Raw genomic sequence first — 22,600 nt, 5'->3', positions numbered from 1 at the left:
ACCATTTTCAGCATGGTCTAGCAGACTTCTATTGAGAAAATAAAACACAGAGTTGCTTGGTTTTAGAATATCTACGACAGCCTTACAGCCTCCAAATTGGGGCAGATGAAATTCCATTTTGCAGAAATCAAAGAGCATCAGCCACATCATTGCTGAAAACATGAGATGCAAGATTTTCTGTTAATTTTATCTGTTTATCTGCTTATAATTTATTTTCAAGCCTTGCTACATCAGTAACCTTCAATTTGCTCAGTTCCTCAATGCACTGCCACTTGATCTTCTTGCCAACTCTTGTCTGAAAAACATCACCCTCAGATACACAATTCCTCAACAGTTTAAGCATGTGGCATACATCAAACACTACATGCACCATCTGTGCTGGATATGCAGGCTGAGGGAATGAAAGCCTTATGTTTTTTGTAGGTCATTCTGATAACAATATACTACTTCGAAGAAAACTGGCAAGTTGGTCATGTCAATAAAACTACATGGATTCCAGTGGCATGAAACTTGTGAAGACATCGATGCGATTAATGATATATCTTTTCTGATATTCCTGTAGCTCTAGTTGTGCTGATAGTGCACAATGCTAACTAACACTTGGGTTATTGGTTTAATTCCCAAATAGCCCACATACTTTAAAACAAATAAACATGTAAATTGTTGCTGAATAAGTACATTTACCTGATGCTTTTATCCAAAGTGACAATTATGACTGAATACAACTTGAACAATTGAGGGTTAAGGCCTTGCTCAGGAACCCACCAGTGGCAATTTAGCAGTGGTGGGGCCTGAAGTGTCAATCTTCTGATTACAAGTCAAGTACCTTAACCACTGAGTTACCACTGCTCCTGACAAAACATCTGTCAAATTATGTAAATGTATTGATGTATTATTGTTGTATTTATTAGCTAAGTTAAACTGATTTATCTAAATTAAAAATTTACAAATTTAAAAGACATTTAATAATATGTAATATACCAATTCAAATTACCTATACTCTAAAGTGCTAATTATTTATAATACATCTATGCCAGTCCATTGCGAAAGGCCGAAGAGGCCGTGGGGGCAGTATAAAGCCCAGAGTTTTATTCACTGAACAAGAGAAGAAGTGGCTTCTTTATGTTATACAAACTGGAGAAATCGTTTATTATCTAATTGGTTTGAAACGCTAAAAATCACAATGAGTCGGTCTTACAATGATGAGTTGCAGTTTTTGGATAAAATCGACAAGAATTGCTGGCGAATCAAGAAGGGCTTCGTCCCAAACATGAAGGTAAATTAGCCTAGCTAAATGTTAGCAGCAGAAACGTGTCATAGCCTTCTAGCAAACTAGTTACTGACGTGGGTCTGACATGGATTAATCAGACAGACATACGCAATGTAAATCAGCTAACTAGCTAATTAACAAGAGCAGCTTTAGTGCTGTCTTGGCCATCACGTCCAGGTAAGAGTCAGGTATGCATTACGAGGATAGAAAATGCGTGTTTTTGCGTCAAAAACCACCTAATTTAGCTAGCTAACGAGGGTTAGCTGTGTAATAAGATGCTGTCGTATTACGCCAAACTCAAAGTCCATTCAAGTCGGTAATGAACTGTATGCAATCAACTTATGAAACTCGAATAGTTTTTGTTGCTGTTTATAGAATTGACAATATAACATTATGGTCAGTTTGCTTGTGTTAGTTTGTGAGTTAAATTAGGAGCTCAGTTGTCTTTGTACAGCCTACCTAACAGCGTTAGATAGAAGCTATCTAAATGAGCTGTCTGACAGAATTGCTCGTTATACTGCCAGATAGTTCCTGAAGTTATCATTGTGCTTCTGATTTATAAATGACATGTCCTGAATTCCAAAGGTTGAGGGTGTGTTCTATGTCAATGATGCTCTGGAGAAATTGATGTTTGAGGAGTTGCGAAATGCCTGCCGTGGAGGAGGTATCACCAGTTACATACATAACATTAGATTTGATTTAACAGATGGATTTTATCAGACAGTTGATCTTAGATAATATGCAACTCAACTTCTGTTCCCACAGGCATAGGGGGATTTCTGCCTGCTATGAAGCAAATCGGAAATGTGGCAGCTCTGCCAGGAATTGTGCACGTGAGTGCAACTCTTGTAATAGATGTATTGAGGTGTTTGTACTATTTAGGGCTGAGACTAAGTGTGCAGAACTGTTCATGCAATGTTATTTGTTTGACCATATGTTTCCTAGAGATCTATAGGCCTACCTGATGTCCACTCTGGATATGGCTTTGCCATAGGAAACATGGCCGCTTTTGACATGAGTGACCCCTCTGCAGTTGTCTCTCCAGGTATATGGCAAAGAACGGAGGACATTATTTGTAGAGTCAGACAGTTTGTATTTAGCAGTAAATATGGGTGTGAGGCTATATTATATAATGTGAGTTCTAATGCTTTTTATCATTACACAAGCAGCAGAATATGATGGAACACAATGCTGTACTTTGCTTGTGTAGGTGGTGTTGGGTTTGACATTAACTGTGGTGTGCGTCTGCTGAGGACCAACCTGGATGAGGGAGATGTGCAGCCGGTGAAGGAGCAGCTGGCACAGGCGCTGTTTGACCACATCCCTGTAGGAGTGGGATCCAAAGGAGTCATTCCCATGAATGCCAAGTAAACACTAGCAGCACTAGTTTTATTGCTTATTGGTCAAGGTAGTGAATCCAGTGGAAGTTATCAGTTAATAATGGGTGGCATGCGAAGGCCCTGTTGTCTCTCCTGTTTTTAAAGAGTTAGCTTGATAACTTTCAGGTTAACATGTCTGGGAAAATTTTGAAAATGGGAAAAAAATTAAAATTGTGATCTGAGTTACTATAAAAGTGCATCTCTTAGCATCTAACCTGTTTCACCAAATTTCCATCTCAAACAAAATGTAATATGATTACTGCCAATCATGAAAGTGTGCCCTACATGAAATTGATTCATCATGACTCATATCATGAACTGGTCTATGCACATTTCAGATCAGAATTAGAGTAACAAGGCATTTTTATGAAATACATTTTACTCTTTATACTTGCTGACACTACAAAATGACAAATGATTCCCCAGGTGTGCCATACATGAAAGGCAGTAAGGGGTCTGTTCTGCACTGCAGTGTGTGTTTGTGTGTGTAGGGATCTGGAAGAGGCTCTGGAGATGGGTGTAGACTGGTCCCTGCGGGAGGGCTACGCCTGGGCGGAGGATAAGGAACACTGTGAGGAGTACGGCCGCATGCTGCAGGCTGACCCCAACAAGGTCTCCTCCAAGGCTAAAAAGAGAGGCCTGCCACAGGTAAACACAAGCATGCGCGCACCCCCCCCCCCCCCCCCCACTTTAACCCACTGTTCCATCCTCAATCACTGGCTGGGCTGCCCTAAAAACCTTTGCCTTGGCTAGCTGTTGTGGGTAAGGGAAGATGAATGGGAACCCACAAAGCCATTATAACCGGTCAAGTTTGGGCTCTTTATGACCATGTGTATAACTGGTTGGATGTTTCATAACAGTTAGGGACACTGGGAGCAGGGAATCACTATGCTGAGATCCAGGTGGTAGACGAGATATATAATGACTATGCGGCCAAGAAGATGGGCATCGACCACAGGGGCCAGGTGTGTGTGATGATCCACAGTGGGAGTCGTGGCCTGGGACACCAGGTAGCTACAGGTGCGTGCCCTCTTAAAAAGCTCTTGGAGCAAGAAGGACCGCTTGTCTTTGCTGCTGCTCTGGCTGAACAATGGCACCAATTTCCTTTTGAAGATATCCCATTTTATGTTTTTGTTACTACTCTCATAGTACTACGAGCAAGACTGAATTGTCTTGGTTAAAAATAGCCCACGTTACATAGGAATCCTATAGTGTGAAAGTGAATTTACAGTAAATTGCAGGTCAAAGAAATCAAACTCGGTAAATAAACCATGAGTACATTTCTTTGGCCTGTATACAGTGAAGAAAAATACCACCTCTCTAAAGTCTGCCCAGTCCAAAGAGTCCTACAAGTTTTGCTGACTATTTAGATTTTTGACCTCCATGGATCCATCTAACAGCACAACCAGTTTTCTCATTTCCATTTGCCTACATATGAAGGCCGGCAAGAGTTTTCAGTGTAGCTGCAATCATAACCACATGTTTGTCTGAGTGGTGGGATGGCATCCACTAAGCTTATTTTGGACTGGTATCTTGTGTAGATTCTTTGGTTGCCATGGAGAAGGCGATGAAGCGAGATAACATAATAGTAAACGACCGGCAGCTTGCCTGTGCTCACATCACCTCTCCTGAAGGCCAGGACTACCTGAAGGGCATGGCTGCGGCAGGCAACTACGCGTGGGTCAACCGATCATCCATGACTTTCCTTACACGCCAGGTGAGCTCCACTCCTACACCTTTCACTTGCAGGCATGCCCTGCCCCTTGTGCGTTCCATACCCAATGCGAGCTGCTCCCATTCATTCTGCTTAGCCCAGCTAGAGTGAAATGTTTAATGTTTGATCCTTGTCCCAATGGCTGGTATCCTTCCCCACCACAGGCCTTCTCTAAAGTGTTCAACACCACACCGGATGACCTGGACATGCACGTGATATACGACGTGTCCCACAACATAGCAAAGGTGGAGGAGCACATGGTGGATGGGAAACAGAAAACACTGCTGGTGCACCGCAAAGGCTCCACGAGAGCCTTCCCCCCTCACCACCCTCTCATAGCTGTAGACTACCAGGTAACAACTCCACACCACTCAGTTATGCAGGCATTAAGAAATGGTTTGGCCAAGAGTAAAGTAAAAAAAAAAACACACAAAAAAATTTAGAAGTATTTAAAAAATTATGTTTATCACCCCATGTGGGTGTCTGATATTTCCTTTATTAGACACTGGAACTATGAGGCTGTCTCTACAGAGGCCCCTGTTCTGTACATAGATCATTTTGTAAGGATACAGAATCTGTGATCCTTTGCTGCGATCAATAACTTAAACTTTTTTTTTTTTAAATGTTGTTGTTACCCTGATTCCTGTTTGTATTTCTCTCTCTCTCTCTCTCTCTCTCTCACTCTGTCTTCTGTCCTGCTTCCCAGCTCACTGGTCAACCTGTGCTGATTGGAGGCACGATGGGCACCTGCAGCTATGTGCTGACGGGCACCGAGCAGGGCATGACCGAGACGTTTGGCACAACCTGCCATGGTGCTGTGAGTGGGACAGGCCACAGGGATTTTGAATAAGGCGTACACAAAAGCTAATGCTTCAGATTATCCTAATTCATAAAGGCACATGATGTGTTTGCGTTTTCAACTTAAGGGCCGAGCACTGTCCCGAGCCAAGTCCCGTAGGAATCTGGATTTCCAAGATGTTTTGGATAAATTGGCGGACATGGGCATTGCCATCAGAGTGGCTTCACCCAAACTGGTCATGGAGGAGGTGAGCAACAGACTAAAGAATTGATCTCACACAGATGTGCTTTACTCTACCACATTAGCCAGGATACATTAAAGTGTTTGGGTTCACTACAGCATGACCAAGTGGGCCAAGGTTAGTGTGATTTTTATTTAATGAAAGCCTTAGATGACAAGTGGATATTTACAGAAAGACTCTTGTCCTCAGAAGGACATTCAAAGATTGAACACATTTGATCCATAGCAGGGTGAGCTCTGGCTATTGGGACCCTGAAGTTTGAAGGGATGGGTTAAAATCAGCTGCTGCACAAACAGGAAAACCAGGCCTGATTTTGTTTGCTTCCAGTGTATTCAACAGCATTTGAAGTTTATGCTTAATGGAAAGATTGAAGTTTTGTAATGTCTACCTAAAAGAAACAAATAGTAAGAAACTTTGCTGTAACTGTGTTAAGTTTTGATTCTCACTGTTAAAAGCCTATACTGGTTGCTTGTGTCCCCTTCAGGCTCCTGAATCTTACAAAAACGTGACGGATGTGGTGAACACGTGCCACGAGGCCGGCATCAGCAAAAAGGCCATCAAACTCAGACCCATCGCTGTCATTAAGGGTTAAATGCAGAGGCCTGACTACCATCACCGCAGGGTTAAACCCAGAGAACACTTCCAAATGCCACCAGCAGAACCTGCTGCGTGGAGGAAGAACAGAAGGGAGAGGTTCCTGCTCCTGCTGTAAGACCTCTGCACGCTGTTTACAGGGATAGGCCTTTCCCTACATCTAGGTCATATTGCACAGAGGAAATAAATAAAAAACAAACACACCCACCAGACTGGGAAGAGCTGATTAAGTTGTTTTTTTTTTTTTTTTTTTTACTTAGCTTTATTCTTATAAAGTCTGAGTGAGTGAAAATAGTATCTTCTTTGTCAGATTAAAAAGGAGTTTGTGAAAAATAAAAGCAGCAATGTTAAATCCTTGTTCTTCTAGTTTACTACATAGTGGCTTCACACTGCAATCTGACAGTAATGCCACAAAAAATATCCATTAAACAGTAAAGTAACATTAGAAATGCTTTAGTAGTAGTGACAAAAGATTGATGCATATGTGATTATTTTTTATATCAGCTAAGATATCTTGGTGCAAAAAAGTGTACACCGTCTTTTTGAAAGTTTGGTGCAACTTTGGCATCTTGGGTACAGACCGCATTAAAGTTGACATTTCTTTTAGGAATTGGAACAGTTTGTTTTGCAAGATGGTGCACTGATGTCCCATTATGATGTGATGAGTGGCTTTCATTGAAGAAAGCTTGTTCCACACTTCTGGGCCCAAGACCCAATTTGTATTTATTCCCTGAATACATGAATTGACTGGATAACAAAGACTGAATGGAGCAGAGATCTTTTGACTTAACCCCAATAGTCCTTAATTAGCATGCTGCAAAACTAAGTTGTGCTCAGTATTTTCCAATTGAGTACAGGAATTATTATTATTATTATTATTTTTTTTTTTTAAACACAGGACAACTAATGCCAGTATTATCTGAAGAGCATTGCTTCACTAAATCCTTTTGGACCACTGGACATATTGCACTGTGCATCATGCAAAATAAGATACATAAACCAAATATGAATTCAAAAACAAAGTTTGTTTATTAACTTTGCAGAAGGGGGAAATAGTCAAACTTTCAAACTATTCCTCTAAAACACTAAACTGCCTTTGTGGCAAATGCTGAAACAGCACACAGCTCCAACAGCTGGGCCAGCACACAGAACAACCTGGCCATGTGGACGCCAGATGAAATCTCAGCCTGGCAGTGATGATGGCACAGCTCATAGGAATGAGGACTTTAAAATTAACTGAATTATATGGAAATATCACATGATATTACCCTGGCTGTAAGGTCAGCTATTGGTTTAGTGTTTCATGGTTAAGGAAAGATGACTAACTTTAAGACATGGTGATGAGGTACTGCACAGAACAATGGGTTACACCTCATTTAACATACCATGAACAAAGGTTTATTTTACAAATCAGAAAGGGAAGTAGGTCCTGGTCACATAACTTCATGGGAGAAAAAGTTTAGACCCAGGTGGTCAGGATCAAAAACACTTTCATATCCCTCCTACATCACTTCAAAATAAAAATGCTTCCATCCCATGACAAAAAAAATCCCCATCATTAAATAAAATTCTTAAACCAGCCCTTCTTTAGTTCCAATGCATTAGAGAAACCTTGTTTCCACAGTTCAAACAAAAATCACATTTTTAAATGCTCTACATATTAAAAAAAAACCAAACAATCCCTATGGATTACTAAACTGAAAAAGCACTGTCAAAAAATACAAAATATTACTCAGATCATTTCATATTTTTAAGCGCCAAACTTTTCCCTCCTCGTTTAGGTAGGTACGGGTAACTTAGGAAAGAAATTTCTCTCCAATTGAAGCTTCTACCACTGCTGACCATGAGCTTTCCACCTTGTCAAATTGGCCAATGATGAATGTTGTTCCCCAAAGCAGGAGGTCAAACCCACATGGAGAGCACAACTCTGATTGGGCCTAGGTCACTGGAAGGCTGAGGTCACTGCTGACTGATAGCTCATCCTCATGGGAGTCCTGTTTCAGCACCATTTCCCATAGACCCCTTGGGGATGGGGATGGTTAAGCTTCTCTCTAAGTGCAAAAAGCAGCTTCTAAGCTATGCTCTGTCTTTATCCTGTAGGTGACACTGTCTGCTGTCCCCATCAGCCAGAGTCCTTCCAGTTATTACAGTTTAGCTTGTTGAAAGAATGCCTGAAAGACAGAGACAAGCAAACCGAGACACAATTAGCAATGGGAACAACAACAACAAAAAAATGTAATGAGTGTGAAGATTCAACAATGTTTTATTGGTCTGAAATACCTTCATGTAGTTTTTAACAACCTTGGTGTCAGGCTGTTGAAGCACTTGACAGAGTTCCTGAAGAGAACAGATAGACCTGAGACCAGAGTGCAGGTAAAACCAGAAAGGCCATGATTGCATCTAAAGATAGTGTGTTAAATAAACCATAAACAGCTTCCTTTTATTAGCATCTCTAGTAACACAGAAATAAAAAAGGAGAAGGAATTTTGGGGTTGTAAACAGCTTTGATGAGCTACCTGTGTGATCTCAGGTGACACATGCAGAGAAGGCAGGTACTCCTGTTGAAGGAACTGAATAAACTCCAGCCCCTGGGAATACACACAAAAACTTTTAAGTAATAGCTTAGGCTTGGAAGGTGTTGGTATCTCACTCACACCCCCCCAGCCATACACAATGGAAATTACTAAAAACCATACCATTTCTGCAAATGCCCCTCGAAAAATGAGAGCCTGAGGCTGACCAGCCTAATCTATCAGTGTAAACACACCAACAACCAAAAAGCCCCTGTTCACTGCATTTGGGATGGTACCAGTGCACTGTGTTTTCATTGATATTTTTCATGACCATGACATTACATGTACTGCATTTTGTGAAGACCCTTTTTCATACGTTAGTCCAAGGATGTACCAAGATGCTAACTGATGGGAGTTCAATTTTACAGCCGTGAATTTCTTGTCCAAGTTTGCGGATACCCGCTTGGAAATGTGGCATTAAAATTGGAATACATTTTACAACACACTGTGAATACACTCTAGTTCAATGCTGAATAGGATATTTGATTAAAGTACATTTACGGCATTTAACTGATGCTTTTCTCCAAAGCGACTTACTGTTGTGACTAAGTACAATTTGAGCAATTGGGTGTTAAGGGTCTCGCTCATGGCCCCAACAGTGTCAACTAGGTAGTGGTGGGACTTGAACCGGCAACCTTCTGAATACAAGTACCTGAGCTACCACTGCCCATGTACACACCTACAGGTACAACACTTTCACAGTGAAACAGCAATATATAATGTTTTTAAAACTGAGGAAAGGTAAATGGCGAAAAGGCTTCTGTGTCTAATGACGGCCAACCATATGGCACTTTTTTAAATGGAGAACCAAACATTACTGGCCTTACTGTGCTTTTGAGGTGAAAGGTAAAGTCCAATAGGCCCATTACTCACCCTCCGGAGATGAATCATTTTCAGGGTCAGCGTACACTCGGACAAGGCCTATAAATCAAGAGTTTGTGATATAGATTACACACCGACTGCTTTTCTACATTCAAGCCTCATCCGATTTTATGAGAGGTTAAGGGACTCACCAGGACAGTCTGAGCATCTGAGAGGTCAAAGGTCGTTTTGAGAGGAGCCAGGAAACATGCTGGGACGATGTGTTTGTAGATGAAGTCTGGAAATCCAACCAAACCATCTTTACCCCCTGAGTGAATAAATGAGAGAGGGTAAAGTCACCGGTAACACACCAGGTTGACAGGGTTATGATCTTTTAAAGCTTTAACACCCTCCCATACCCCAGAGCTCCACTAGTCTTGACAAGATGATGAAACAGGTCTTCTGGGCAATAGGGTCAGGGAAGTCCACTGCTCCCTGGATGATGGTGAACAGCACACGTTCAATATTTTCAGCACCTGATAACCAAAGAGACCGTTGCCCAACCCCAAAAGCAAAAAAAAAAAAAAAGACAGCAAAAGAGAAGACAAAAGACATGATTCAACTTCAGAAAAACTGGAAGCCTTTTCAGGCAGGGCCTACAGTACATGTTGGGGGTTGGGTGGCTGAGGGCCTTACCCTGGTTGGCCATGACCTCGTTCATGCCACTGCTGGCGATGGTCTGGATGAAGCTGAAGTAGCTTCTCCTCAGCATCTGCTTCTCGAGGGCAGCCGTCTGGTCATTGTCCTCCGCTGGCTGGGACAGCACCTCAAAGATGGCAAGTACCAGTGGCATGAAGATCTGCTGCAGGAATGGAGATACCTGGCTCTGTGGGACAGATGTGCAGATACATGACGAGAGGTGTCAGCAGACGACAGCTGATCCAGTAGGCAGCGCGGGGCTCGGGTGCTGGGCTTCGCACCTAAACCTACACCTACCAGAGTCTAAGGTCCCCGTTTGCCTGATGCTGCCATTGTGGCCGTTAACTTGACCATGTCGCCCTGCCCTGACACTCCACCCCCCCACCCCAGGACATACTTATAATTGAAAACATACTGTCAAACACATTCAGTAATATACTCAGTGTACATTAAAAAAAAAGTAAAACCCAAAAAAAAAACAAAAACAAAAACAAAAAAACACCCAGCAATATTTACTTCTATGTAACTTCTTTCCCCAAAACCCTCCCGTCAATGAAAGCCACCTTAAACTTGGCCGTAATCTGGCTGATGAGAGGGATGAACTCCTGTAGGTCTTTGGGCTCACAGTCCTTCAGCATGTGCTCGGACGCGGCCGGGATGAAGGGCAGCACCTCCTCCTCCAGGCAGATGATCATGCGGTGGAGGAAGGAGCGCACGGCACTGCGCAGTGCCCCCCGCTGTACAGGGCAACTCAGCGCGGGCAGGAAAGTCTGCAGGCAGTCCAGGTAGACCTCGGAGCAGCCACACAGCTTCACCGTCTGCTTGTTACTGAACGCCTTACTGGTGCGGCTGGGGAGAGACATGAACACAATGTAACTCTTAGTGAGAGTAAGTGACTGGTCATTGGCTGTTTTTGTTTTGGCATTGCATTCCATTTCATTTCATGTCTGGCATTTATATGTCACCTTTATCCAAAGCGACTTACAATTAATGACTGAGTACAAACGTAAGCAATTGAGGGTTAAGGGCCTTGCTCAGGGGCCCAATTTGATCAAAATCAATTTGATTTTTTTGGCCAAACATGCACGAGTTAAAGCATTTTTTTATTTCATAAATCATACAGGCGGTAGTATTTCAGAGAAGCGAGGTGCTGGGAGGTTCCCCTGAGGACACTGGTGTGATAGGAGTCCAAGCTAGATGAGTTTTGGAATAGTGTTTAAACAGAGAAATTCAGCCTGGCAATTACACATCTACAACAAAGCTAGCAAAAGGTTACTAGAGTTTTGAATCTGGACTCTGAATTCCTGGATTTTAAATCAGGAGTTGAAAATGGTCACGATTAATCCAAATATTTATGGTCTGCTGAAATTTCAGCCAATATAAATACTCAAGAAAGATGATATCAAGCCCTTTAATCCTCAAGTCACTGTCAGTTTAAATCCAATAACAGTCCAAGCAACAAATAGTCCCAGTCCTGTTATTTACACTGCTGTGTCTCATTTAAGAGCTGGATTTGTCTTCACCACTTTCTAAATATATCTACATAATGGACATATAATGACTCAGATTATTCTGACATATGCATAATTATTCCTGTTGTGGACAGAAGCAGCATTCTCATCATCTCTCTTTTCTCCTCATTACCCTACACATACCTGGCGAAGCCCACGGCATGACTGAGGCAGTCGGCAAGGGCCGTCTGCCTGTCCTCATCGCCCTCTTGTGTCAGCTTGTTGAGTAGCAGGCGAAAGGCCTCCAGGAGAGGTGTGAGCAAGCTGCGCATGAGTGCCTGCTTCCTGTCTGCAGGACTCTCGCCATTCACAATGAGCACGCCGGCTGTCTCGAACATGAACAGCTGGTCATCACTGCTGAGCAGAGCCTGGAAGCCATTCTCCTGGAAGGGGCAAGTCGAGCGTTAGAGGGTGAGGTTGAGGTGTGTGGTGTGTGGTGTGTGGTGGGTGTGTCTCTCTCTTACAGGTGGAGCCAGTTCCAGCAAGTCCTGTATTCGGCTTAGGATGTCTTCAATATACGAATTCATGTGTTTACTATTTAAAAAGTGAAAAGGGACATCAGAACTAAAACAAAACAGCAGATTTTAAATTCAAATACAGCTCTTACACATGCCAGTTTCACTAAGACTACCAACACCGACATCAACACCACATCTGTCTCTGTGTGTGAGTGTTTGTGGGTGTGGTAGACTGACTCACTGTAGCGTTTTGATGAACCTGGAGAAAAGGTAAGCCACTCTGCTTCGCACTTTCGGACTGCTGTGTCTCAGACCGCGATGGTCCAGAAATGCCATCTGAGCGCACACAATCCAAAATCAAACTTTTTTTGGTGGTGCCTGAAAACACTTTTTTGTGGAATGTCCATGTGCAATGTTGGCATGCATTACACAGGCCCCTGGTGCTAAACACTCACCAGGATGCTCGGAATGTGCTGCGGCTCCACTATGAAAAACTTGTCATAGCGGACGACAGTCTCAAAGAATTCCAACGTGACTGAGGTGTGCCGGTACTCGCTTACCCCACTGGATATAAGCTACAAACACACACACACGCAAATACGCACAGTTTTAAAATGTTTTGTCTCTACGCAGCAACTGCGCTGTGTCTCTGCAGCTGCGGCAGCTCATAGTGGGTGCCCCTACCGTCCTCATCATGTCCTGGAGTGCACTGGCTTTGCTGCCGTCGCCTGTGAAGTGAGCACCATGTGATGCAGGCAGGGCCTCCCCCAGCATATAGAACAACCTGATGGCCACTTCCACCTCCATGAACCGTGCTGTTTGCCAGCCCCTACACACACACATCCACAGCACAATACACCCACGGTTCAGATTCTGCAGTGTGTTCACACTCCCGTGTGTGTCCGTGTGTGTGTGTCCGGGCCTTACTGCATGGTGCTGGTGAACACTCTGCGCACCGACTCCAGCACCAACTCTGGGGACACCTGAGCCAGGCGATCCAGCAACATCTTCAACTGCTTTCTGTACTCCACAAACATGGCCTCATCCTCACCCTGAGAGACAGCGACAGAGAGAGACAGCGAGAGCAGCAGAAAGAGAGCAAGAGAAAGCACGAGAGAATGCAAGGTAATAAAAAGTAAAATCAGGACTGATTATAAATCTTCATGATATTGTGTTTTCAACTTAAACTTGTCCATGACATTGAGGATTACCTCATTTTCAAAGTTGTATTCATCATCATATGTCAGCTTTTTCATAACAGCCAGCATGATGGCCTGTCGAAACGCAAACAGAGCAGATGAACAAGAGGAACGTGGAGTTAAGTTGTGCTTGGCGCAGGGGGGAGGGAGGGAGAGAATGTCATACCTCAGCATTATTCTTCTGCTGATCAGTGAGCAGAGGGAGCTGTGGATTAAACACATACACACATGCTTTAATATTTGTATGTTTGAAAGTGTCTGTAAAGGTTTTGTCCTATGTAAATGAGTTGGGCGTGGAAAACCAAAATGAAATAGTAACTGTAAAAAAAACCAAAAACAAAACAAACCAAAAAACCCCCTGCTATTAACTGTAAAAAAGACTGTAAAAACCCTAAACAACAACAAAAACTGAGAGCAATACAGTAGTAGACACTTCCAGAAGAAGTTATAGAATTCAGAATTTGTCATTATTTAAGGCATGATCATTAACCAATCTTACCACATCTTAAAAAACATTAATAGGCATAGGGTCATAACATCCATTTACGGCAGTTCCATTGCTTTTGACTTCTATGTCAGAACTGAACAGAAGACATTGTGGAGTTTTTTATGTAACCAAACTTCCATCACTTGTGCAGGTAACTGACTGTAGCTTTAGAGCAGAAATGGAAAAAAAATGCATCCTGATTGGTAAAAACCTGTTCCTCTCCATGGCAACTGTTAGCCAAATAAAAAAAACTAAGACATGTTCCTTTGAAGTCTGGGGCTTTGACCTTTTACAAACATCACTGTAGCCCAGCTGCTGTGCAAAACAATAGTACTGACTACACTGCATGTGAGTTTTGTAAATCCCACACTGTTGAGCATTCGAACCACACCAACAACTCCACCCTGCCTATGCATACAGGTAGTGAGCCCTCTGGCTGTCTGAGCCCAGAGTATGTGAGTAGAGATGTGTGGCATGTCATAACAGAAGACTGACACGTTGTGTGTGTGTGTGTGTGTGTGTGTGTGTGTGTGTGTGTGTGTATCTTCTTGAGAACATGTAGATAGTTGTAACGAAAGCCCACTAATATTTATATTTTTATATATATATATATATATATATATATATATATATAAAGATAGCACGCACGTGTGTGTGCGCCTGTTTGAGGACACGTAGGTAGTCATAACAGGAGTGCACTGTGCGTGTGCACGTGTGTGTGTGCGTGTGTGTGTGCGTGCGTGCGTACGTACCTGTTTGAGGACACGTAGGTAGTCATAACAGGAGTGCACTGTGCATGTGCACGTGTGTGTGTGCGTGCGTACGTACCTGTTTGAGGACACGTAGGTAGTCATAACAGGAGTGCACTGTGCGTGTGCGTGTGTGTGTGTGCGTGCGCACCTACCTGTTTGAGGACATGTAGGTAGTCATAACAGAAGCCCACAATGTTGGCTGAAATGTCGTCATCCTCGTGGACGAGCAGCTGCAGCAACAGGGGCACCTTGGCCTCCAGTGCTTGAAGTGTTTCTGTGGCAACCTTCACATCTCCTGACTTAGTCAGTTTAGTCCAGCTTAGCACAAGAGCCTGGCCCATCCCATTCACAAGACGTGAGAACTTTGCCAAGAAGTCCACATCCTCCTCCTGAAACACAAACACACACACACACACACACACACTTTTCAGAGACAGATATTATAGATACATAATCATGGTGTAGGTATGTGCTTGCAGGGAAGACAGTGCCCACCTGCTCAACATTAAAGAACCCGGCTGACTGCAGAACTTGAGAGAGAGACTCCACCAGTTTGGTTTTGTCCACTGGGTCCATGCCCTTATTTATGATCTCAAACAGACAGTCACAGGCCTCTTCTCTTAGCTCCTCCACCGACATATGACTCAACAGCAGATTGACAAACCTGCATACAAACATCACACACACTGTCAATTTCCAAACTGAGCAAACATCACATAGTAAAGGTGTCCATGACTAACCATGACTTCATCACTGGTCAAGTAAAAAAAAAAGTTCTAGAAATTGTACACTGTCATTTGGATAGAGTAAACTGCAAACTATTTCCCTATTGCATTTATTTCATCCAATAAATGAAGCCCAATTAACTAATGAAGGCTTGTTTTAAGAGGTATTATTTAGCCAATCATTCTTTTATCCCCAAAGTTAGTCATTGACGGAGAAGTACATGTGCTGCCAGCTGTTTCATCTGTAATGCAAACATCATCTGTTGTAACACAAAATACCAGACCAAGTTCTAGAATACCTCTTTTTCCAAGAATAGCATGACTTGCATTCTGTGCTTTTTTTTTTAAATCCCATTAGCAGATCATGTTGCCTTCCCCATTACATACTTGTCCACTAAAAAGGCAGGGTAAGGAAAGGCAGGTATTTTTTTTTTTATATAGCACATTTTATAAATTCTGGTCATTCAAAGTGCTTTATAAATAACCAACTTTCCCCTTGGCTTAGACTGATGCAGAACATCAGATAAATATGCTGGTCCTATACCACTGAGCAATTTATAGACCAGTAATAGTACATTAAAGCCAATTCCACCACACACTGGTAGCTAGCGTACAGATTTAAGATTGGGAGTGATGTGTTCCCTTTTGCTCCTGGGAGCTGCATTTTCAATCAATTGAAGCCGCTTGTCTTTTTTTGGGAGTCGTGTTGGGAGACAATTACAGTAATCAACAATCAATAATCAAGCCCCTCTAGGTCTGGTTTAGTCTAATTTTGTTGATGTTCTTAATATTATAAAATGCTGATTTATCAACTGCGTTGAAACGACTGCTAAAACAGATCAGAGTCCATTAGTACACCAAGGTCACAGGCTAGGGCTCTCAAGACCAGATACGCAGTTAGTCTCTCCATTGCTGTTCCCAAATTAAATAATATCTGTTTTATCAACTGCTAAACATTTTGGCCCATCCAGTTAGTGATGTGCTCAAGGCACTGGCAATGTGAGTTGAGGGATTCAGTCGTTTGGGGAGAGGGCCAAGTAAATCAGAGTGTCATCTGCAAAGCGGTAGAAAACAGCCCAAAGTTTTGTATGATTTGGCCAAGAGGAATAATGTATAAATTAAAAATAAGCAGCCCAAGAATCAAACCCTGTGGGACACAGACACCTGTGGCACTTTTTCAGAAACATTATTTGCTATTTCTTCAAGAATTTCTGCTTTGCAGGTATGAACTGAACCATTTTAGGACCATTCCTTAGAGTCGCATCCACTGCACAAGTCTATCTATATGGTCAATGGTATCAAAGGCAGCACTAAGATTGCACAGTAGTGTGACTTATTTTCCCAGTGTATTTAAACAAATGTCATTTATTACTTTAACTAGAATAGTCTCTGTATGAGCAGGCTGAAATCGTGACTAAAATTTGTCTTGACAGCTTTTTAAGGACAAAATCAGCAAGTTGCTTGAGGCTGATTTTCTCAACAAACTTTCCAATTAAAAAAATATTTTCAATGGATCTGTAATCACTCAGAGTTGCTTCCAGATTTTTCTATTTTTCACAAGTGGAGTTTTTAATGTGTTACAATATCCAAAATGAACGAGATACTTATTATCTGAAGTATGTATACTGACACTGAGTGAAAAAAGATGGTTGGTAAACTGTCAAGACTGCATATGGATGATTTGAGGCAACTCACTGTGTCACAATTTCAATATTAATATTGATATCTTTGTGGTGACTGAGGGCATGGACTTATTGGCCTGTCAGACACTGAATTTCAGTGCTTAAAAAAGGATGCAAATTCATTAAAAATTCCGCCTTCCTATATTCTCTCCTTTGAATTTGAACTGCAGTAGCATTTCTCCATGATCAAAGCATGACAATTGTAGCTGGTGCAATCCCATCTATAAAAACGTATAATCTATAATAACACTATAAAACATCTATAACAGTTTGAGTTGTATGGTGAAGTGCAAGTTTTGCTCATGAGAAGTGTAGTTGAGCTGACATTTTTGTACCTCTTCTTAGAACAAATGCATCTGGTCAAGAGTTCTAATGAGACCCACCTAACTGATAAAGTTAGATCCTTAACAGTATCAGACATATTGACACTATTTGAGATGACCAAATCCATAACAGTGTGTTCTCTTGGCCACATACTACGTGAGACCAAAAAAGAGCAACATGGCAAAAACATTTCTTGGAATAATTCATTGAGATGTGAAATGACCAAATGACAACTAACACAACAGGATCACAGGTTAATGATAGCAAAACTTCTAATGATCCTTTGTTGTACTTTCTCTTCAAAACAACAGCAATTTATCAAAATATGTTTTAAATGTGGTTCAGCTCTCAGATGTACCAAGTGGTTACTTCAGAACCTCTGAAACAATACCCTTCAGACTGAATCCTTTTAGGCATTTAAATGTATAATCCCAACTAAAATGAAAGGAAAAAGGACTGCTTTCAGGTTAAAACTCTGCAATTGACATTGTTCTGTAGAGGGTAATGGATGAATTCCTTGTCCAGGGAACTAAACTGGGTGAAACGGAACAAGATTTGGAAAAAGCCCCTCTGATAAAGCAGCCCTTCAGGCTTCTGCCCCAGTGCCTCTGCATTAAACCCCACTCCACCCCCACATCCTGACCTGTCGTTGGCGATGAGGTTGAGGTCAATCCAGGAGACATAGGCTCCAACCACCTCCAGGCACTGGCAGGTGAGCTCGCTGTGGCTGCGCTGGTAGGTCTGGAGGATCTGGTACCAGGACTCTACCAGAGCTGGGATGCAGCTCTCCCGCATGTGGTCTTTAATCAGGGTGTTCCTGCGGGTCTCCTGGGTGATGGAGGAGCACCAAATAAATCAGTGAAAACCATGGTGGGTGACATCAGTGTTTGTGATGTGGGGGTAAGGATTAAAAAATGACCATCTGAGGGTCTCTAATCAACTAAATTTGTTTTTGATAATGGAGCTACAGCAATAAGTCTCATTTCATCCTATCTACCTAAATTACATTAGTGCAAGATGCCAGCTAATTTTATCTCTGCGATAAAAGAATGTGCCTGGTTATAGCCAAAGATAGCAGCTAGGTGAAGAACATTTCTTTAAAAACTGTTCATAGAGAGGAGCAGCGGGGCTCCACTATACCTCCGGAGAATGCAGAATGTCCCTGTCCACCACCTCGGCATCGACGGCCATGAGTGTACGCAAGTAGATGTCCAGGCCATGTGGATTCAGGCCCACCAGTGAGAGGAGGTCAAAGAAGAACTTAGGCCAGATTGTGAGGTACTCCCTGACAAAGGTGAGGGCAAGCACCTGGGCTGCCTTGTTCTTGATGAAAGGCTTCTCGGGCTGCCCACCCATCAGCTACACACAAACACAACAAGTCAGATAACTCGCCCACGGCAAATGCTTCTGCTCTAAAAACATTCCCGCACACCAGTGAGATGGAGGTGAGAGTTGATGGGTGTAGAGTTGGAGGAGAGAGAGAGAGAGAGAGAGAGAGAAAGAAAGAAAGAAAGAAAGAAACTCACCTGCAACTGAAGCCATTTCATTAGGGTCTCTCGAATTAGCTGCTGTTGGGCCCCAGTGAGGCTCCCATGCCTGTGAGATACACAGTGCACACCCCCCACCAACACGCACGCATACCCATACACACCCACACACACACACTGAGATGACTTGCTAACTACATTAACTGTAAACAGGAGTCTAACAGACTCCATCCCAACCCGTTTTGGGTAAAAATAGAACCGATAACTCACCTAGCTTTAGATCCCCATCAACAAATTACAGTTAACAAAGTAATGGCACCTTAAACACAAACAGTAATAGAGGAGAGCGTCTCCTTTACGACTTACCTGAACTTGATCTGATGCTCTAGCACTTGAAAGCAGAAGAACTTGACATGGTCATCACTGATGCGGGGGGGGGGGGGGGGAGAAAGCAACAACATTTTTTAAAAATCACAATAGAAAATCATTACAAGTGCAGAACACCAGAGGCCCAATAAGCAGACATTTTGAAAAAGCATTTGTGAAATGCCAAACTTTGTACTTATATTCAAATGAGACATCAATGCTTGTCCAACCACATCCTGACTAGTGCGGTGCTTTGAACCTCTGATTTTCTGAATACCAAATAATTGCAGTATTACAAAGCACCAAAAACTTACCAAGAATTTGGTACCAATTTTTTGACTATACCCTCTTTGCAACACAAAACTCAAAAATGTTGCATAATAAACATTAAACAGCTATCAACTGAAGGACTCACCCATAAATCCCTTTAGCCAAGGCCTGAGCACACACCTCCCAGCCGTCCCGAGATTCCTTCAGCTGCTCAAAATATGCCAAAGCCTGAAACAGAGAGAGAGAGAGAGAGAGAGAGAGAGATGCAGAGATAAATGCCAGACAGATATGGCATTTATTAACAAATAGTATTAATTCCGCAAGTAACAAAGCCAAACTAGTTGTCATGGTGCAGTAATGGTGACCAAAGGGTAAAGCATATCAGGTGTGGAGCCCAAAAAGAGTCACAGCACAGCGAAGGTTCCCCATGTTTTTAACACTTAGCACTACACGTAATTTGGCAGGAAGCATGTCAATACACATTGTAAGTAGGTAGGACATCTTTCACATTCATTATACAGGAATTAATTGGGCTTTTAGAAGGGGGCCATTACTGATCTGAAAACTAAACAAAGATGGCGCTGGAACAGCAAAAATGGGAAAGTGTGCATTTCTGATTCCAGCCCACAGTTATCTTTGATCCTATTAGTCCTACTCTACTGACAATAAAATGCAGACATTCTGAACACTAAACACAGTTAAAGACATGGTATTGTGCTGCTGCATTTTGTGTTTTAAAAGTGGCTCAGCTGACAGGACTACAGTGAACAGAAGGGAACAGGACGATTTGAGAACACTGCTTCATATTTACAGGCATATTAAATCCACATACCATAAGGGGTTGGTGTGGAGGCATCAACCCAATTCTTATCAATTGGAATCCGGACCAATAATCTGAACAGTTCCCTTTTAATTAGGGCATGAATACCAGTTACTGCATTTTAACACACCAGGTGCTGCCGTCTTTCTTTCAAACTATACAAATCATTGCTGTTACTTCAAAAGGTACTATTCACATTGTACCACATTTTTATGTTTGTTTATAAATTCAATTTTAGATTTCAACTACCTTTAGCTAATATAACGCTTGCACCAAAGCCCAGTGTGATAAGCTACTACTCTAAATGGAACCTGTTACTGATAAACATTTTCATTTGATCACACACTAGCATTGCAAACGCCCCATTCCATGATTATTAATTGCAGATTTGAATGGGTGGCTTAGTCTATTTCAACTTTTACTAAGCTGTTTTACCAATTATTACATGTAAACTATTTTCTATTTGGATATAAACTATTTGGATGTTATTAAGATACTTTGATAGAGCATACAGCAGCCAGAGCAAGATGCTAGAAATACCAAGGTGTCCAAAAAGAGCTACACATAAAAGGAAGTACAGGGAACTCACATTTTGTTGAGGCTAAGCTGTTGTCAGTCAATGAATGGACCTGGATCAGTAGAGCTTAAACTACAAAAACAGTGACAATTCTGTGTTGGGAAAGTCAAACGAGTTACCCCAGGTATCTTGGTGCTTGTGTGTGTTTCTTACTCTCTGACGGTAGCAGGCATCAGCATTGGGGTTCAGTCCCAAGAGGGCCTGCTCGTCCATGATGGCGGGTAAAGCAGACTCGCAGGCCATGTGTGGGTTAGCTTGTTTCCACTACAGGATCACTCCAATCTTCTACACAAATACAAGGTGCACACATCTGCCAAAGACAGAGAGGGATTGAGAGGTCACACCTTAATGAACAAGCTAATACAGAAAAACAATGAATTAAGTACATTAGGTTTTCCCTGATTTCTGCCAGAATAGGAGAATTATTTAAGAAAATCAACATATTTTCTAAAAAGTCTATGCCTTTACTTACGTCACTGAAAACTTTCATGTTCAGATGCTTATTAAAATTAACCCACTTACCCATATGAAACCAAAACAACAAGGACTAAGAAACCCTTTAATAATTACAAGTCTACTGAGATAGGAAATGGAAATATATTTAATAAACACTTTCTTATTAAGAGCGGGCGCGAAACACGAATACCTAAGCAACGGACTCCCTCAGCACAAACACTACAGCACAGTGTGGCCCCACTTTCACTCCCGGTGACAATTGCATATAAAAACACCGGACGAGATTGCGATAATTTGTCTGCCTAAACTGGCCACGTTTCTTTGTGGCATGACGAAACAATTTTATATTTTGACCACACTGAGCAATGTTACTCTCCGGTTAGCTACTGGCTACACGAAACGACGAATGAAACTCGACAAGATGACAACTAATCTTTTTTTTTAGTGATCACTACCATGTTAAAATACCATTGCTGGTATGTCTAGCTAAACAACTAAAGCCAAAGGAATGCTTCCTCGAAGTTAGTTAACTAGCTAGCCTAGCTAGATGATAACCGCAGTGAGACAGCTATGATTTCTCACCTAGCTAGTCTAGCTTACTGACTAGCAACGTCGCATGGGCTTTGATTTTCAATAACGTGGCATGGCTGTGGCTGCATGTCCGCTAACATATGGGGAAATTGCAGGTACGGTCTTCATAACAATACAGTACGTAAACAAGTTAATTCTAAATAATCAGATCCGCGGCGTCTTGAATTAACCCAACTTAGCCGGCTGGCCATGTTATGTTCGCTGCTTAGTCTGCTAACATGGGCAGTGGCCACATTTCCTCGCATCATCACGCCTGTATCAAAAGCTGTGCAGCAAAGTTACCCACGGCCTTCCCTCCTAAAATTAAAGTACAGCAATATACACTGACCACAGTAAATTCCTGTACCTTACTGTTGACTTCAGGACTCCATTGCCTGTCGTCTGGAATTCCCGGTAATCAAGAATTGCCAAATAAACTAGTACAATGTCGGCTAGTTGTACGACTACGCGTGTCGACTGAACGGAAACGTTGGCAGTCACATTTCATCTGGGTCACGGCAACAGGAAGAAGTTCACAACCGTTCATGTGATCCACCAGAATAACGGATTTTTTTTCAGTGGTACTTACATAGATTCTGATAATATCGAATCAGTTTAGTTTATTTATGCCTACAAATAAATATTACTTAATCCTGACACCCTCGGTGGGAAGTGACATTTTGTCTTTGTTACAAGAAACTACAGAGCCATTAAAAACTGGGGGGTGGGGGGTGGGGGGTGGTGGTTATGAAAACATGTTTTCACAGTTTTCAGGATAGATTTCACTTATATATTCAGTATTAGGTTTCTTTACGCAGTCATTTTAGGTATTGTCTTCAGCTACGA

At 42.2% G+C, this 22,600-nt stretch overlaps 2 protein-coding genes across 8 annotated transcripts; one reads left to right on the top strand and one right to left on the bottom strand.

Annotated features, from left to right (window-relative positions):
* Positions 1–1,075: 1,075 nt before the first annotated feature.
* On the top strand, positions 1,076–6,349 carry rtcb (RNA 2',3'-cyclic phosphate and 5'-OH ligase). Of its 3 annotated transcripts, none has more exons than XM_027004083.3 (12): positions 1,076–1,276; positions 1,856–1,934; positions 2,036–2,103; positions 2,216–2,315; positions 2,481–2,637; positions 3,141–3,297; positions 3,510–3,669; positions 4,191–4,366; positions 4,528–4,716; positions 5,070–5,180; positions 5,290–5,409; positions 5,888–6,349. In XM_027004083.3, exons 1-12 carry the CDS (start codon positions 1,184–1,186, stop codon positions 5,993–5,995), a joined length of 1,518 nt encoding a protein of 505 aa, XP_026859884.2. In that variant the 5' UTR covers positions 1,076–1,183; the 3' UTR covers positions 5,996–6,349. The 3 variants fall into 3 exon arrangements, with proteins under 3 accessions (XP_026859884.2, XP_081568575.1, XP_026859885.2); XM_027004084.3 differs by lacking the exon at positions 1,076–1,276 and adding an exon at positions 1,290–1,447; XM_081712449.1 differs by lacking the exon at positions 1,856–1,934 and having other exon boundaries at positions 1,123–1,276.
* Positions 6,350–7,003: 654 nt separating this feature from the next.
* On the bottom strand, positions 7,004–22,280 carry xpot (exportin, tRNA (nuclear export receptor for tRNAs)). Of its 5 annotated transcripts, none has more exons than XM_027004056.3 (25): positions 22,122–22,280; positions 20,882–21,038; positions 19,477–19,559; positions 19,062–19,118; positions 18,735–18,804; positions 18,349–18,567; positions 17,852–18,036; positions 14,973–15,141; positions 14,630–14,866; positions 13,405–13,443; positions 13,251–13,313; positions 12,967–13,091; positions 12,724–12,868; positions 12,495–12,614; positions 12,281–12,375; positions 12,046–12,115; positions 11,726–11,964; positions 10,634–10,919; positions 10,068–10,257; positions 9,791–9,907; positions 9,584–9,699; positions 9,444–9,491; positions 8,514–8,585; positions 8,278–8,353; positions 7,004–8,168 (listed from the first exon to the last, which is right to left on the bottom strand). In XM_027004056.3, the coding sequence occupies exons 2-24, from the start codon at positions 20,969–20,971 to the stop codon at positions 8,306–8,308; spliced, it is 2,883 nt and encodes a 960-aa protein (XP_026859857.2). In that variant the 5' UTR covers positions 20,972–21,038; positions 22,122–22,280; the 3' UTR covers positions 7,004–8,168; positions 8,278–8,305. The 5 variants fall into 5 exon arrangements, with proteins under 5 accessions (XP_026859857.2, XP_026859855.2, XP_026859856.2 ...); XM_027004054.3 differs by having other exon boundaries at positions 8,278–8,334; XM_027004055.3 differs by having other exon boundaries at positions 8,278–8,334; positions 22,104–22,268.
* Between the last annotated feature and the right edge of the window lie 320 nt (positions 22,281–22,600).

Source organism: Electrophorus electricus, chromosome 4 (genome assembly GCF_041902795.1).
Source record: "Electrophorus electricus isolate QZ-2024a chromosome 4, ASM4190279v1, whole genome shotgun sequence".
NCBI lineage: Eukaryota > Metazoa > Chordata > Actinopteri > Gymnotiformes > Gymnotidae > Electrophorus > Electrophorus electricus.
Note: the sequence above shows the minus strand (reverse complement) of the source record. Positions and strands in the feature narration are given on the sequence as shown.